The sequence below is a fragment of the Diabrotica undecimpunctata genome, chromosome 1, assembly GCF_040954645.1.
Source record: "Diabrotica undecimpunctata isolate CICGRU chromosome 1, icDiaUnde3, whole genome shotgun sequence".
Classification (NCBI taxonomy): Eukaryota; Metazoa; Arthropoda; class Insecta; order Coleoptera; family Chrysomelidae; genus Diabrotica; species Diabrotica undecimpunctata.
Genome location: NC_092803.1, coordinates 86042684 through 86058096, shown reverse-complemented (window position 1 = coordinate 86058096; position 15413 = coordinate 86042684). Strand labels below are relative to the sequence as shown.

At 31.6% G+C, this 15413-nt stretch overlaps 2 protein-coding genes across 3 annotated transcripts in view; both read right to left on the bottom strand.

Moving 5' to 3' along the window:
* Window positions 1-593: 593 nt before the first annotated feature.
* Window positions 594-6958, bottom strand: LOC140442374 (uncharacterized). Its single transcript, XM_072533451.1, is given in 4 exon segments — window positions 594-921; window positions 5980-6066; window positions 6068-6322; window positions 6444-6958. Coding segments are annotated over 4 exon segments (1185 nt in total).
* A 2922-nt stretch (window positions 6959-9880) lies between these two features.
* smo (smoothened, frizzled class receptor) overlaps window positions 9881-15413 on the bottom strand; it is a 150057-nt gene continuing 144524 nt past the window's right edge. For both annotated transcript variants that reach the window (XM_072544843.1, XM_072544837.1), the window contains 2 exons: window positions 13025-13270; window positions 9881-11760 (listed from right to left, as the gene is read on the bottom strand). In XM_072544843.1, coding sequence (XP_072400944.1) covers window positions 11292-11760; window positions 13025-13270 — 715 coding nt within the window. In that variant the 3' untranslated portion in view covers window positions 9881-11291. The remainder of the gene's footprint in view (window positions 11761-13024; window positions 13271-15413) is intronic.

The window sequence follows — 15413 nt, the reverse complement described above, 5'->3', positions numbered from 1 at the left end:
TGGGGAGGCTAGGACCCACACAGGGTTGTAAAGCCAAAATGATGATGATAATATAAACATAAAATACATATTTTATTGAGAGCTGCGAAAGCAGTCCTGCAAATCTTGAAAGTTAGAAGGGCTTGTAGTACCATCATCATCCATAGTTTGTATTGGCGATGGAGATTGCAATTGGGTATAAACAGGTGATTGCATCGGTGAATTGGTTGTTGATGTATTAGCGTATTGGTAACTGGATACAGGTGATACTATTGGAAGAGCTGTTGCACTACTTGATTGTTGCTGATTATAATTATTATAGGTTTGTTCTTGAAGAGACTTTAGCTCATATTTCTGTACAACCGAAAATATTTCTGATTTCGCAAAATGAAGGGAATTAGAGCCGAAAGGGACTTTAGGGCTGGTGTTATGCCAGTTAGGAAGGCCTCAACTGCATCTGGTGGTGCCGTAAGTTGCTCCCCACGTTTGTTAATTAAATACTCCATGAGTTTTGCTGAAGCAGAAGGCTGAGAATAGGTAACTTTTCTTTTACTCCTGCTCCTTTTTGATGTAGTAGTATGTTTTTGTATTGGTAGTTTTTCAGTCCCTTGAATTCAAGCAGACGAATCTTCTCTTTGACTCTTGGTTTCTTCTATTATTTCATTTCGTTCATCGTTTGTCTCTTGGCTTGGGGCAGAAACATTGTGTTCGTTCTCATCGCCAGAATTACTTTTTTCATCTTCAGGCACTATTTTTTCAGACTCTTGTTGAGTATTATCAATATCCTTAATGTTAGTTATCGTTTCTCTTTCATTAAAATGTTTTTTCAAGAAACTTAGTTGATCAGCGTATATGTACCTCTTTGTTACTTTGCCACTCTGTCCACTTTTTGTGATGTTCCTTTTTAAATACTTTCTGAATGCGTCTCTAATATTTGCCCATCTAGTCTTACACAGTTGACTTGACAGGAGCCTTGGATGGCAAACGCATTACTATTCAAGCACCTCCAAACACAGGATCGCTTTATTATAATTACAAGAAATCATTTTCAATTGTTTTGTTGGCTCTTGTAGACGCCAACTATAATTTTTTGGTTGTTGACGTCGGAGAATATGGCAAGAACAGCGATGGCGGAATTTTCGCAAACTCTTCATTGGGCAAAAGACTTAGGAACATTACAACTACCACAAAATACAACTCTACCGAACACACAAGTTGAAGCCCCATATGTAATAGTAGGAGACGAAGCATTCCCTTTAAAAACATATTTATTGCGACCTTATCCACGTCAGGACTTAAATATGGCTGAACGTGTTTACAACTACCGCCATTGTCGTGCCAGAATAGTTGTTGAAAATACGTTTGGCATTTTATCTCAAAAATTTCGAATTTATAACAGGCGAATTCAAACAGCACCAAAAAATGCTGACAACATAGTACTGGCGACTTGTATTCTACATAATTCTATTAAAAAATATGATGGATACACGTAAAACTATGACAAAAATGAGCCAAAAGTAGAAACAAACTCTGAACTGCAAAATTTGCCGTTGCAAGGTGGAAATGCAACAGAAAATGCTTTTCAAGTAAGAGACACATTTAAAAATTATTTTAATTCGTCAGGGGATCTTTGCCATGACAACTTGAAAAAGTTTAAAAACTGGATGTTGTTTTTCTTTTCGTGAAATAAAAATAATAAAGAGAAGTTCATTACCTTCTGTTTTCATTTCTTCTCCGATTTCCTGCTAAATATTATTTTTAAAATGTATTTTGCATGCGACAAATCATATAAAACATTATATTTTCTCACACATTCTATTAATTGTTCGTCAATAATTTTATTTTGTTCACTTGTACCGCCCGTCATGTTCTCGGCAAAACCAAAAAATTCGTCGCTGAGATTATAAAATCGGCCGGGCGATAGACGTGTCGAAACCTGACTGCTGGGAAACTGTTCGTCAACTGGTGAATGTAAATGCCGGCGGCATATTTCTAACACAGTTTAACCCCAAATTCTTTTTTATACTATGTTTCTAATAAGAATATTTTGTATGACGGATTGTTCGGTTCGGCGCCGGGACTGTGACGAGACGTGACTGATGTGTTTGAATCGACCTTTATAGGTATAATTTTAATGCTTTTAATTATACAGATTGAACGAATTTAAAGCGGAACATACAATTTAATATATGTCTGTTTGAACTGCATTTGAAATAGTGGACCAATATAAAACTTGGACAAAAATAAATCCATACCCGGTGATAGACATTGTATAAAATATCGTTCAACTATCTGTCTCCTTTAAAGGAAAGAGGAGCTTGCCTAATAGTCGGAGAGATAGAGCCGAAATTTTGAACTGATCAGTAATATGACATTTCTCTATTGGAATATATTCATTGTAACTGGGTTAAGACTTTGCCTTACAGGCGGACGCCCCTCGTGATACAGGGGGTGGCTATACAGGGATGAAGTTGTAATTTTTTTCGGAAAAATTAACGATCGATAATATGGCTGAAAATTTGCCCAGAGTAAGATCTTGGTATAACTAGACGAAATCCCAAAGGGCGGACGCGAGAGTGGATACATAAGGGGTGGCGGACAGGGATGAAATTGCAATTTTTTGGGAAAAAATTAACGATAAGTAATATGTCCGCCATTTACATGGGTCATTATTTAGCCCCTAAAAACTCTAAATCCAAAAGAGCGGACAGCTGGGTTGGTACAGAGAGCCATAAAACGGGGTCAAATGTACCACTTGCCTGCACATTTTAGGTCTCGGTAACAATTTTCAAACTGATTTTATTATAATATTTTTATACCGATTGATTTGAAAATTTGTATGCTCACTTCTGTTACTATTCTGAAAAGCGTCAAGTAGAGTTTTCCTCAAAATTTTCCAAAAAAATTTCCGTAAATGAAAATGTTCGTAATTTTTTGAGGTAAAATCTAATTTGTAGAATCCTTTCGATTTTCTGTCAGTTGTACCATGAATTTTTCCAAAAATTTTCAAACGATTTTTCCGATACGAAAAAAAAATTTAGAAAAACTTTAAAAATTTCGTCATTTTTCTCACTCTCACTGATGTCATCACTTTCATCATCTTCGTCACTTTCACTTTCAATAATATCACATTCATTATCTGCTTCATTTTCAATCACTACTTCTCGAATTGATTCTGGCATCTAAGGTCCACTAAACCATTTGAATTTATATGTTTCATCTTGAAACTCCCAACCATGTTCTTCAACAATCAATTCTGTTGGTACTTTTTTATGAGCATTTGTCCAAATATTTGAAATATAATGGGCTTGCTGTAGATGTTGGTGTAATTCATCTTGACATGGTGGTAAGCTTGAAGCATCGAAATTTTTTAGTTTTTTTTTTTAAAGGCTCGTTCATATCATGCAACTTATACTGCCGGTTAAATAGTGAAAATCTGACATCGTTTACTTTTCTTTTTGGAATTGTTCTCGTCAGTCCTGTTCCATATAAGTGACATATGAAAGTTTCTAAGGTTTCAAAAACTTCATTACAATCGAAGTCAGTTTCACCAAGTTGGATAAAAGCATTTGATACTTATTACATTTAGCGCATGCGTCTAGAATTACTGATCTAAATGGAACGCGCATCATTATTATTTTAATATTTTAAAATAATGATGCAAAATTAATGTGCAAACAGAATTTGTAAAATTATAATTAACTAATGAAAAAAAAATTCAATCAATTTAAAAGTTAAAAAAAATATTGAAAATATCTAAGTACAAAGTAAATTTCAAAACTTAAAAAATTGATAATTCCACTATTAAATTGATTTTTATTAATAATTATTTGTAAAATGTTAAAGGAATTCTACAAATTGAATTTTACCTATTGATAAATAGAAATAATATATTTTGTATTTGATTATTAATGTAATAATAAATCAAATTTTTCTTATATCTGAACAACCATTATTTATGCAATATAAATTTAAAAACCTTTTTATTGTAATAAAAAATAAGTATAATTACTATTTGTTATACTAAAAATATTTAATAGTTAACATTATAAAATTACTTTAATTTAATAAAATATCAAATATCAAACATTTATTCAATTAAAAATTAATTCGTAAAATATTTATATTTAAGAAAAAAATGTGATTTGTAAAGTACCTAAATATGACTTTAGTTTGAAAAAAAAAACATTATCATAATATCATTTTAAAACTACAAAATATTCTATAAAAGATTCCGACGATGACGATGAGTTTTATCAAATGTTTTAGAAAAGTTTTTCTATTTCTTTTTCTTATCGGAAAAATCGTTTGAAAATTTTTGGAAAAAAATCATTGTATAACTTACAGATAATTGAAAGGATTCAAGAAAAAAATGTGATTTGTAAAGTACCTAAATATGACTTTAGTTTGAAAAAAAAACATTATCATAATATCATTTTAAAACTACAAAATATTCTATAAAAGATTCCGACGATGACGATGAGTTTTATCAAATGTTTTAGAAAAGTTTTTCTATTTCTTTTTCTTATCGGAAAAATCGTTTGAAAATTTTTGGAAAAAAATCATTGTATAACTTACAGATAATTGAAAGGATTCTATAAATTAGATTTTACCTCAAAAAATTACGAACATTTTCATTTACGGAAATTTTTTTGGAAAATTTTGACAAAAACTCTACTTGACGCTTCTCAGAATAGTAACAGAAGTGAGCATACAAATTTTCAAATCAATCGGTATAAAAATATCATAATAAAATCAGTTTGAAAATTGTTACCGAGACCTAAAATGCGCAGGCAAGTGGTACATTTGACCCCGTTTTATGGCTCTCTGTACCAACCCAGCTGTCCGCCCTTTTGGATTTAGAGTTTTTAGGGGCTAAATAATGAGCCATGAAAATGGCGGACATATTACTTATCGTTAATTTTTCCCCAAAAAATTGCAATTTCACCCCTGTCCGCCACCCCTTATGTATCCACTCTGGCGTCCGCCCTTTGGGATTTCGTCTGGTTATACCAAGATCTTACTCTGGGCAAATTTTCAGCCATATTATCGATAGTTAATTTTTCTGAAAAAAATTACAACTTCATCCCTGTATAGCAACCCCCTGTACCACGAGGGGCGTCCGCCTGTAAGGCAAAGTCTTAACCCAGTTACAATGAATATATTCCAATAGAGAAATGTCATATTACTGATCAGTTCAAAATTTCGGCTCTATCTCTTGGACTATAAGGAAGCGATAAGTGGTTTGACAGCATAATAACTGCTTGTGTAGTCTAGTTTTCAAGTGATTCTAGGCAACCTATTTGGGTGGAGTTTTGACTTGTTCTTGAATGAATTCAGAATCCAGCAGCCCGCTGAAGTATTGGATTTTTATAATATAATTATTTGACAACCTTTTGTTGGCCAACCACCTAGAGCGGAGTTGAGCCGAAATACATTGATTTCGTATGTTCCGTTTTAAATTCGTTCAATCTGTATATGTATTTTCACGGGTTTGTTTTAAATTTCATTATTATTATATTTCATATAAAATGACATACATTCCTGATGAGCAAATATCTAACGCTTAATTCTTGTACTGCAATGGATTCTTTTTCTATTCCATAGGCTGCGAATTATATTTGAAAAAAGTATTTAAAATAATGTCTTTGACAACCTTTCTTTTGTCGGTTGTTACCTTTAATTTACAAATTCGACCAAAATTCGAGGCTGTCAGACGTTTCCTTCTTTCTGAATACCATTCACTTGAATTCCGTTGAGTTATTGAATAATTGAATACATTCCTCATTATTCCTACGAAGTTCCGATAGAAATTTTTCTTTAATTTTCTCTAATTCTTCATGATCAATTTCTAACGTTTTTTGTGCTTGTAGCCCATAATCTTCATCTGAAGCATGGTTTTTTTGTTATATATTTTTTTGATTTTTGCAAATTTTTGTAATATAATTTTTTTCGCAATGTATTTTTGGTGCATATTGAAATAAATTTTTTTGTATATACACCAGGACTTCTTCCTGTGATGCTTTTGTGAAGGGTTGGTGATAATGACCTTTAGAGTTGTACGACAAAGCAGCAGCGTGGCATCTCATAGGACCCCCGAGAGCTATAATTTATTATTTTACCTCCTAGAAACCTCGCTATTACATTATTATATTGTTCAGCATAATTGTTACTTATATTTTTTATAAGACTATTTGCATGGAATTTTAATCTTGCTGCACATGAGCTAATATCTTTCAAGAGGCTGATTTCTTTCATTGGTATTGTATAATCTGTTTCTGATGATTTTCTGTGACAAAAATAATCTGCGCGATTCGAATGATTCCCAAATACATAAAGATGGCTATTAGATATATCGTTTTTCAAAAACTTTGTTTTTAGGTCACTTAGTTTATTTGACTGTTGATGGTATTCAGTCTTAATATGTTATTATTTTCTAAAAGCTTTCGTTAGAAAATTGGTACCAGTTTTCCATCGGAACTGTATCGTTTTGTTGATAATCTTTTAATCTTGTACGATAGTTTCTTAGGAGGTGATTACGACATTCAATTTTCTCAACAACAATATTACCATATGGTATATTTTCTAAAATTTTTTGATGAACACTACTATCTCCATCGGCTATTAAAAATTTGTAAGTAATTCCCTGCATGTATTTACTACATTTAAATCCATCTAGAATTATTTGACTTTCCATTGCAGTCGAAGCTTTTATCCAATTTTTATAACATACGTGTTCTTTATCTTCTCCGTATAATTTACAGTAGGAACAGTATTTGTTCCTAACACCAAGATACATAATATTTTGGGTTCTGTAACCAATAATGGTTGCAGCTCCAGAATTGGCGTTGTAATTTGTTTTATATGATCTCTTTGACCAAGAGCAGTCCGCAACAACAGTTATAAAAGGATAGCCATCTTCATTAATATCTCCATGCTCTTTTGCTAATTTGATTTCTCCTTGTCCAGTCTCAAGCATTGATGTCCAAGAACTTTCATGGTATAAGTCAATTAGATCATTTTGAATTGATAAATAATATTTTTTTGATAGTAGTTGGATATTTAAACTGGACGTTAATTCAGTTAGTTGTGTGTATCCTCCACCAATACTAACTATTCCAGTTATTGCTGCAGAATTGACGTTGAGGGATGGTTGTTTTTATTTTTCAGTTTCTACTTCATGTTTCACGCGACACATTGGGCAAAAGAGAGTGAATTTAGAATAAAATCCTTTTCGCTTTTCACTAGTCACCGTAATATCTTCCGAAGAGCAATTGAACAATCTGTGGTGAGGGAATTGCAGTATTTGCCTAATAAAATATTGAACATCTACAATTCTTCTTCCTTTTAAAATGAAATCTGAAGCAGTTTGTCTAAAAGACATATCAATTATTTATTTATGTTTAAAAGTTTACTGCACTTTAAATACATTTTATATTTGGTAAAAAAAACTTTCGTAGTAGCTGAATATTCCTTTATTATGTTCTCCTCGGCAGATTCTTCGAAATCACGGGATTGACTGTTATAGAAAAGTAAATTAGAGAAAAATAAATAAAGAAAAATCGTATTAATTTCATGTTAAAAAAAATTAAAAGTATGGCTTACTTACTAATTATCTCTGTTACTTCTTCAGCCGTTTCTCCAGAATACCTTGCTCGTCTATAATAGTAAAAATTAAATATCTTTAAAAAAGTTAATGTATTACTTACTTAGTCCTATAATTTCCCCTTCGACTAACTCTTCATTTATTTCCGGATAACTAGTGGATCATCTGGAATAGTGAAATTAAATAATTACATAAATAAGAGATAAAAAGGATGACTTACTTATTTAATATCTTTTATTCTTTTTCTTATAGTTCAAATATTTTGGATATTCAGCTTGAGCAATCTATCGCTGTATATATATATATATATATATATATATATATATATATATATATATATATATATATATATATATATATATATATATATATATATATATAAGCGTGTACGTGTATTCTTGTCAAAATATTCTTAATTAAACGTGAAGGTTTAAAGATTATATAGCTTTTTGTAGAATTGTATTTCATTTTAGTAGTAGATTTTTAGAAAAAAAATCCCAAAAATAACTAATTAAGGAATTTAATTAACAAAAAAATTAGAGGAAAGAACTCAAAAAGGAAGCATTTTTCGAAAAATTAACAGGAAAGAAAAAGTATTTACTTCGATGAAATACGTCTAAAACAATTTTACTCGAAGCGATTTGAGAATGTTATTTGTTAATAACAATTTCCGGTCCACTTGGAAAAATAAAAATTTGAACTTGAAAAAAAAATATAGAATCGAATAAAAAAGGTTTGGTGTGGTAGAAATGCAAAAAAAATCAGTCGGTATATTCCGTTTCTAAGCGTCTTTTTAGGGATAAACCGCTCACCTATTAGTAATAGGCACAAAATACTAAATAGTGTATTAACAAAGACAGACCTTCTACTACAATGCTAGCAGTGATAACCACATACAATTCACGAAAACCAAACAAATAGTTTATTCCTTGAAACGAAAATAAAATTTAATGCCAAAATTCTTGGTTTACTGATCGATTTTATAGATGATATTTTCACTATACATTTACAAATTAATTAGAAAAATATAAAAGTAATTTGATTTATGTAAAAAGTACTTACTTCAATTGAACTAAGCGTCTATTTCTTCGTTTTACACTAACACATTTCTTATGACAATGTCCCATATTTTAATTTATACAAATAAAGAAATAAATAGTCTTTATAAATTAATTGAGCAGTAACTATACATCGCAGCTCTTCACAGATATGCACGTGCTAAGCCGAGTCTGGACCGACAGTTTTAAAGCTTTCATACCAGTGAGAATTTTACTACACGTAATTTGCTGTGTAAAGAAAGAAAAACTAGGGATAGGAGAGTCAGTGTGGATTCGCTCCGTCTAAAATCTACGCCTACGCTCTTAATGATATCTAGTTAAAATTTCCAAAGAAAGCAGTAATTTTTTCATAATTGTACTTAAATGAATCCATGTCATAACTTACGTGGTAACGTGCCTAAAAATTGGTATTGTGAAATAATTTTTGAACTTAGGTACAAAATTACTACGTTAAATGATTAACTATCCAAAAACCTCTATTTCAAGCAAATTTTAGTTATCCATACTGCCGTAATTTTTAAATTAACTGTACCTAAAGATACATTTATAATTAAAAGCTGCAAACTAGGGATTTTGTTGAAGTTACCGTAATAAGTTGGCATTTTTATAGTGAGAAATTAGTTCGGCTATCACTTAATAGATGAGAAAATAAGTTCACGTGCCATTTAGTAGAAGGTTTAGTTTATATTGTTTCTTTTGTTTAAATGCAGATTTAAAGCTTGATTAGTTTAATTTGCGTCCTTTATAAGCCTCAGATTAAGATTTATTGGCGCAGTTTATTATGCAGTTCCTAGAATTCAGTATTTCTTGTTTTCCTTTTGTAAAACAGTTATCTAATTGTTATCTATCTGTTACCTTTTTATCAGTGACATCCTTACCCACCCCAATGAAGTTCCCAATTCTGAGCAACGAGTTATTTGTAAAGTTTTTGTGTACGATCAGCTTATTACCACCTGTTCTTCTTTTTGGCCTCCTGAGCCGTTTTTCATTACAGCTTTATCTTTAGCTTATATAAATTTGGACAATAAGGGGTAATTTTCACCCTAAAAAATAATTAGCACATATTGGCATATATTGACATAGGGTAGATTTTGAAGTGGATGGTATATTGAGCTTACCCACAAATTTTCGAGCAAATTGATGCATATAAAAAATATGAGGTTTTCTACTATTTTTACAGTCATATCCTAGAGCCTAAACTAAAGTCCGGCTGTCATGAAATAAACAAAAATTGTCTTAAAAATGTATATTACAAAAGTTGAAAGTGCAAAAACTTACAAAAAGGAATATCAAAACATTTTTTATAAAATGAAAAAGATATGAAAAATATGTAAAACTATAAAAATTTACAAATTCATCTTAACATTTTGATTAATCTTAAAGTTAAAAAGGGGATAATTCCCGGGAGTTGGCTGTATACCATATAGTTAAAAAACTATAACATCGGAATAAAACACTTCTGTTGTAATAGGCATATTTAACTGAAAATTGAATTTTAAAAATCAAAAAGGATTACGTTCAAAACGTTTTCGGACTTGTACGTACATGTAGTAAAACTCGTTCAAGTAGAGACTTACGTTCCCGGTTGGCAATCTAATAGCATCGGCATTCTGCCATACAATTTATTACATTTAAATGTGGTTTTATCAATTTAAACTGTTTGGTTCTGAGCGTCATCCTTTTGGATTTTTAAAATTCAATTTTTGGTTAAATATATTTCGATTAATGTTTAAACACAAATTTGACAATTGGGTAAGCTATCACCTTTTGGAATACTCACATAATTTAGAACAAAACATGCTCAACAAGACATCAATTATTATTCCATATTTTGTTGTCTAAATATCGTCTTCTTGTTCTTCTTCTAGTGCCTATCCATTACCAAATGTCCATAAGCAAATCTATGAGAGAAGATTTTTCATCTTTGATGGATTTTCGTCTCGCCTGCTATATTTTCTAATTTTTTTTTGTTTTTTGATTTGGAGAAGTTATTCTATATAAAATTCAGTGTTTACAATTATTTCTCCTTGGAGTTTTAATTGTTTTATCATCATTATTACGATAATGTTTTCATCATTATTTTTTGAAATTCTTCAGTATTTCCTGTATACATTAAATGTATCATCTTTGTTCTGTGATAGTTCGATTTTTATATATTTATATTTGAGTTTTCTTTGCTTTTCCCCTTAATTTGAGTGTTGATGCATACATATTCCTTTATGGATTTATGCGTTCAATTTCAGGATCTCTTTCTTACACTTTGGTTTTCACATCAAGCATTTTCTCAGTCTATTGTTTGGATCTGCTTGTAGTTTATTCAAAAATTCCAATTTTTTGTTTTATCTGTTTTAGTCCGGCGGACTAAGAAGCTGAGCTCTAAGCGCAAAAAAATGTACCCAATTGTCGTGTTTTTAAAATCACAGTTAGTATTATCAGTTCAAATTTAATTATAGCATAGCTACTCTCTTTAATATGAGAGTCAAAAGAAGCCTTATCTAAAAACAGATACAGGAAACTGTGGAGAACAGAGAATATAGAGAAATAGAATCACTGTAGACTGCTTTTACAGTAAAAAGGAAAATTTTCCAAAAATCTCTTAAATAAACATTAGTTTACAAATATTTAAAACCTTTTTACAAAACCCATATCTATACTAGCTGCATTCTCTTAATCTTAATTTTGGAATTACTTTCCAGCAAATTTTCCTCGTCGGAATCACTTCTCAACGATTTTCTTTCTTCCGAGCTGCCGTATTTTTTGTATATCTCCTTTGATCTTTTGTTCCTTTTACTAACTTCAATTTCGGAGCTTCTTCTAGCTTTCCTGAACCTATTTTCTCTAGTTTTGGTCTGTTTACTTTTGTGTTTTTCGTCTTCAGTCTTTTTCAGGTTTTTTAGTTCGTAGTCCAGGTCTTGAGCGTTGGCTTGAACAGCAACGTCGATGGATGTTTTGGACTGTCTAGAGCCTCGATTTTTGTCATTGCACACGGAATTTCCAGAGTTCAAGGAGCTCTGGACGAGCTGTTTGATTTCTGGATAAGAGGAACTGTCGCTCTTCATATGGCAACTGTCTGAGTCTTCTGAATACTTTTTTCTTACTGTCTTAGACCTCCTTGACCTAAAAAAAATTTTTTCAAATAAACCTAAGGCATTAAAAATACATAATTAAGAGAAAAAAACTTTCCACTTGCAATACCATTAGTTATGCACGTAACTGGCATAACCCACCTCGCATTACTCGACATTACTAGATATTTTATATTTAATAAATTAAACAAATGATAATGAATAATTCAATAAGTGTCTTCTGTTTACTTTTATTATTATTGAAAAATATTTGGTTTTTTCATTACTAGACAAAAAAATTTAATAGTGTAAGAACACGTAATAGTTTAAGTTCCCACTGCAAGATCACTACGTCCATAACGTAGTTATGACAAACATTTAAGAATAGGAAAATACATTGATAACAGGCTGCCAGTCAAAAAGTGGACGTAAATAGTTTTAATTTAATTATTGGTAATTAATTTTTGAATAAAATTTTTATTTCATTCATTTATTTTTTAAATAAATTCGTTGTCCTCTTTCCCGCTAACCTGGTAGGGTGCTAACCTGGCTGTATACCCATCCTCCTTTATACGGGTTTGGGACCGGCAACAGTTCTGTCGAGCTACTTGATCCACCCAAAAGAAAATTACTGAGAAATCACTAGAGTATAATAGATCAGCATTTCTGTGTCTGACAGACCCAAAGAAAGCGTTTGACAGAGTAAGACTCAAAGATGTAATCCATCTTCTGTATAATAGAGAAGCTCTCCTAAATATTATAAAAACTATCGAAAACATCTACCAAAACAACAAAATGGAAGTCAGAATAGATGGACAACTTATAGAACCTATAGAAATAGGCAGCGGAATAAGACAAGGGGATTCATTAAGCCCCATGCTCTTCAATTTGATCATGAATGAAATCATCAAAAGCGTTAACAAAGGAAGAGGATACAGAATGGGAAACAAATAAATCAAAATACTCTGTTACGCAGACGATGCAATATTGATAGCCCAAGGTGAAGATAGGCTGCAAAGACTGGTCCACAGATTTAACATAAGAGCAAAAGAATTTAATATGACAATCTCACCTCAGAAAACTAAAACAATATAAATAAACAATAGACAAGTATACGTCGTTTAGTATACCTTACTACAATTGTTTTCATAATTTTGTGATTTGAATTTCATTGCATTTATATGCGTTTGCGACAGTCATCTAAATGTTTTCAATACAAATATTCATTGTAAGTCATTAAGGTAGTGGTATAAGTAAAATAAATTGTCTCAATTATCTAATAAACTAGCATACAGCAAAGAAAATGGCCACTTTACCTTCTGCTTGAATGTGAGTCCCTTTCAGATCCTTTTCTGGACCTTTTCTCCTGCTCGAAGTCCTTGTTGTACTTATGAGATTCGTCTGTATCACTAGATGTGTTTATTTCTTCGATATGTACACCTTCCCGAAGTGATTTCAGGGCCAGTTCGTCGTTGAGGTCTAGGTTATTAACATTACTGAGTTTCATGTTAAAGGTGCTTTCTGATATGGTAACTGACACATTTTCGTCTTCGCTGCCGCTCCTAAAAGCAATATATATATATATATATATATATATATATATATATATATATATATATATATATATATATATATATATATATATAAATGTATATACTGGGTGACAATTGGCAGTAGGACGATTTTGAATTAAATGGTACACAAGAAATTTGCAAGAAAATACTATTTTATTAACATCAAAATGAAGCTTATATTATGCCATTTACAACCTAATTAAATATGAAAAATAATGTCACCAAGATGGTAACCATCACGTTGGATGCAGTTTTCGATCCTCTTTATGAAATCCTCCAAAACACGCTCTAACATCGCTCGATCAATAGTCAGGATTTCCTGGCGAATTGCGTTCTTCAATTCGATCAAATTACGGGGCTTACTAGCACATACACGACTCTTTAAATATCCCCATAGAAAAAAATCACAAATTGACAGTTATGGAGACCTTGGAGGCCACGGCAAATCTCCGAAACGTGAAATGAGATGTCTTGGGAACAGGTTGCGGAAAATATTCATTGAAGCATGGCAGTATGTGCCGTGGCACCATCTTACTGAAATCACACATTCCTTGGGTTTATCTCTTTTCTGAGTAGTTCTGGAACCAAAAAATTTTGGATCATGTCAATGTAGCGAATAGAATTAACGGTAATGGTATGGCCAGCCTCTTCAAAAAAATATGGACGAATAATGCCAGTCGGACCAATGGCACACCACACTGTTACTTTTTGAGAATGTAAAGGACGCTCATGGAGATTTCGTGTGTTTTCAGGAGCCCAGTACCTGTAATTCTATTTATTAACGGTTCCATCCAAATGGTCCAAATTAGAATCGCTCATCAATCATTTAATGTTCGGATGCATATATAATGATCCTGCTATTAAGTATCTATTGGAAAATCTGATAAAAGAACAAATACCTCTTCCTCAGTGAAAATCTTCTATTTTATATATATCTCGTCATAATATTAAAGAATATAGCCGCACATAGGAGGATCTTTCACTGTCATTTTTTAGCGTCGGCAAAGGTTATACACATGTTATAAAAAAGAATCAGAAGTTGATTAACTATTTTAGTTCCTTATTTGTTCTCCACTAGAGAGCGGTCAGTCAGCGCTATTACTGCTTCTAAAATATTAAAGAGTGGGGTAACAAATGCAACTTTATATATTTTTATATGTAGATGTAGCGTGGTCGTAGAATAGCATTAAATTTTTGCGTTTTATAAAATTTTTTGAGCCAAATAAAATATTAATTTATTATTTATATAAATTAATATTAAAATTAATATAATTTATAATAAATAAATTTATTATAAAAATTATTTTAATTTAAATATGTAGAAATCTACAAATAATATAATTAAAACTCTCTTCTTATAAACTATAAATAAAATTAATTTTTAAAAGTCAATCACCGGAAGAGAAAGCCCAAAAATTGTAAGGTGTTTCGATCAAAAAACAATTCCTGATCGTACGCTAGAATTACTTTTTAGCACATACCCAAAGATATATTTTTTACAATTTGAGAATCCGAAATTGTGAAGTATAATTTCGGATTTTAAGTTAAAAAAATAAATAAGTAAGTCTCAAATAACGCCTCTCTAGAGCTCAACAAAGGAGGATGAGAAAAAAGGCAAAAATGGCTGCTGGGACATGGACCATAGCAAATCCCAAGAAGACCAAATCGAGGATAAAAGGAGACTTCAGGAGAATACCATCACCCCTCCTCATAACAAAGTAGCTAAAAAACCAAGGAACCCTAACTAGCGGACTAAGTCATAAAGCACCGTGACAAAAGTATTCAGAATGGTGGTAGCACACAGACAACATCCTGATACTCAACTAGATCGGGTGCAAACAAATTTGATCATTAACAAACTGGAGCAAGCACTTGATGAGGCTCCTATCGGAGGTCTAAATGAACTTCTGCAGTTCCATAAAACATCGTTTAGCGAAGGGACCCTGTGGGTGAACTGTGTTAACGAGTATACAAAAAAAATAGATGACTGAAGTGATGAAGACTATTGAGGGCGTGTGGGAGGGAGCAAAATGAAATATAATTGATCCAAATAATATGCCCAAGGGCCCCATGGTCCTTACCCGCGACCCCGAGAAAGATCTTGATGAAATAACCATCAGGACCCGTCTAA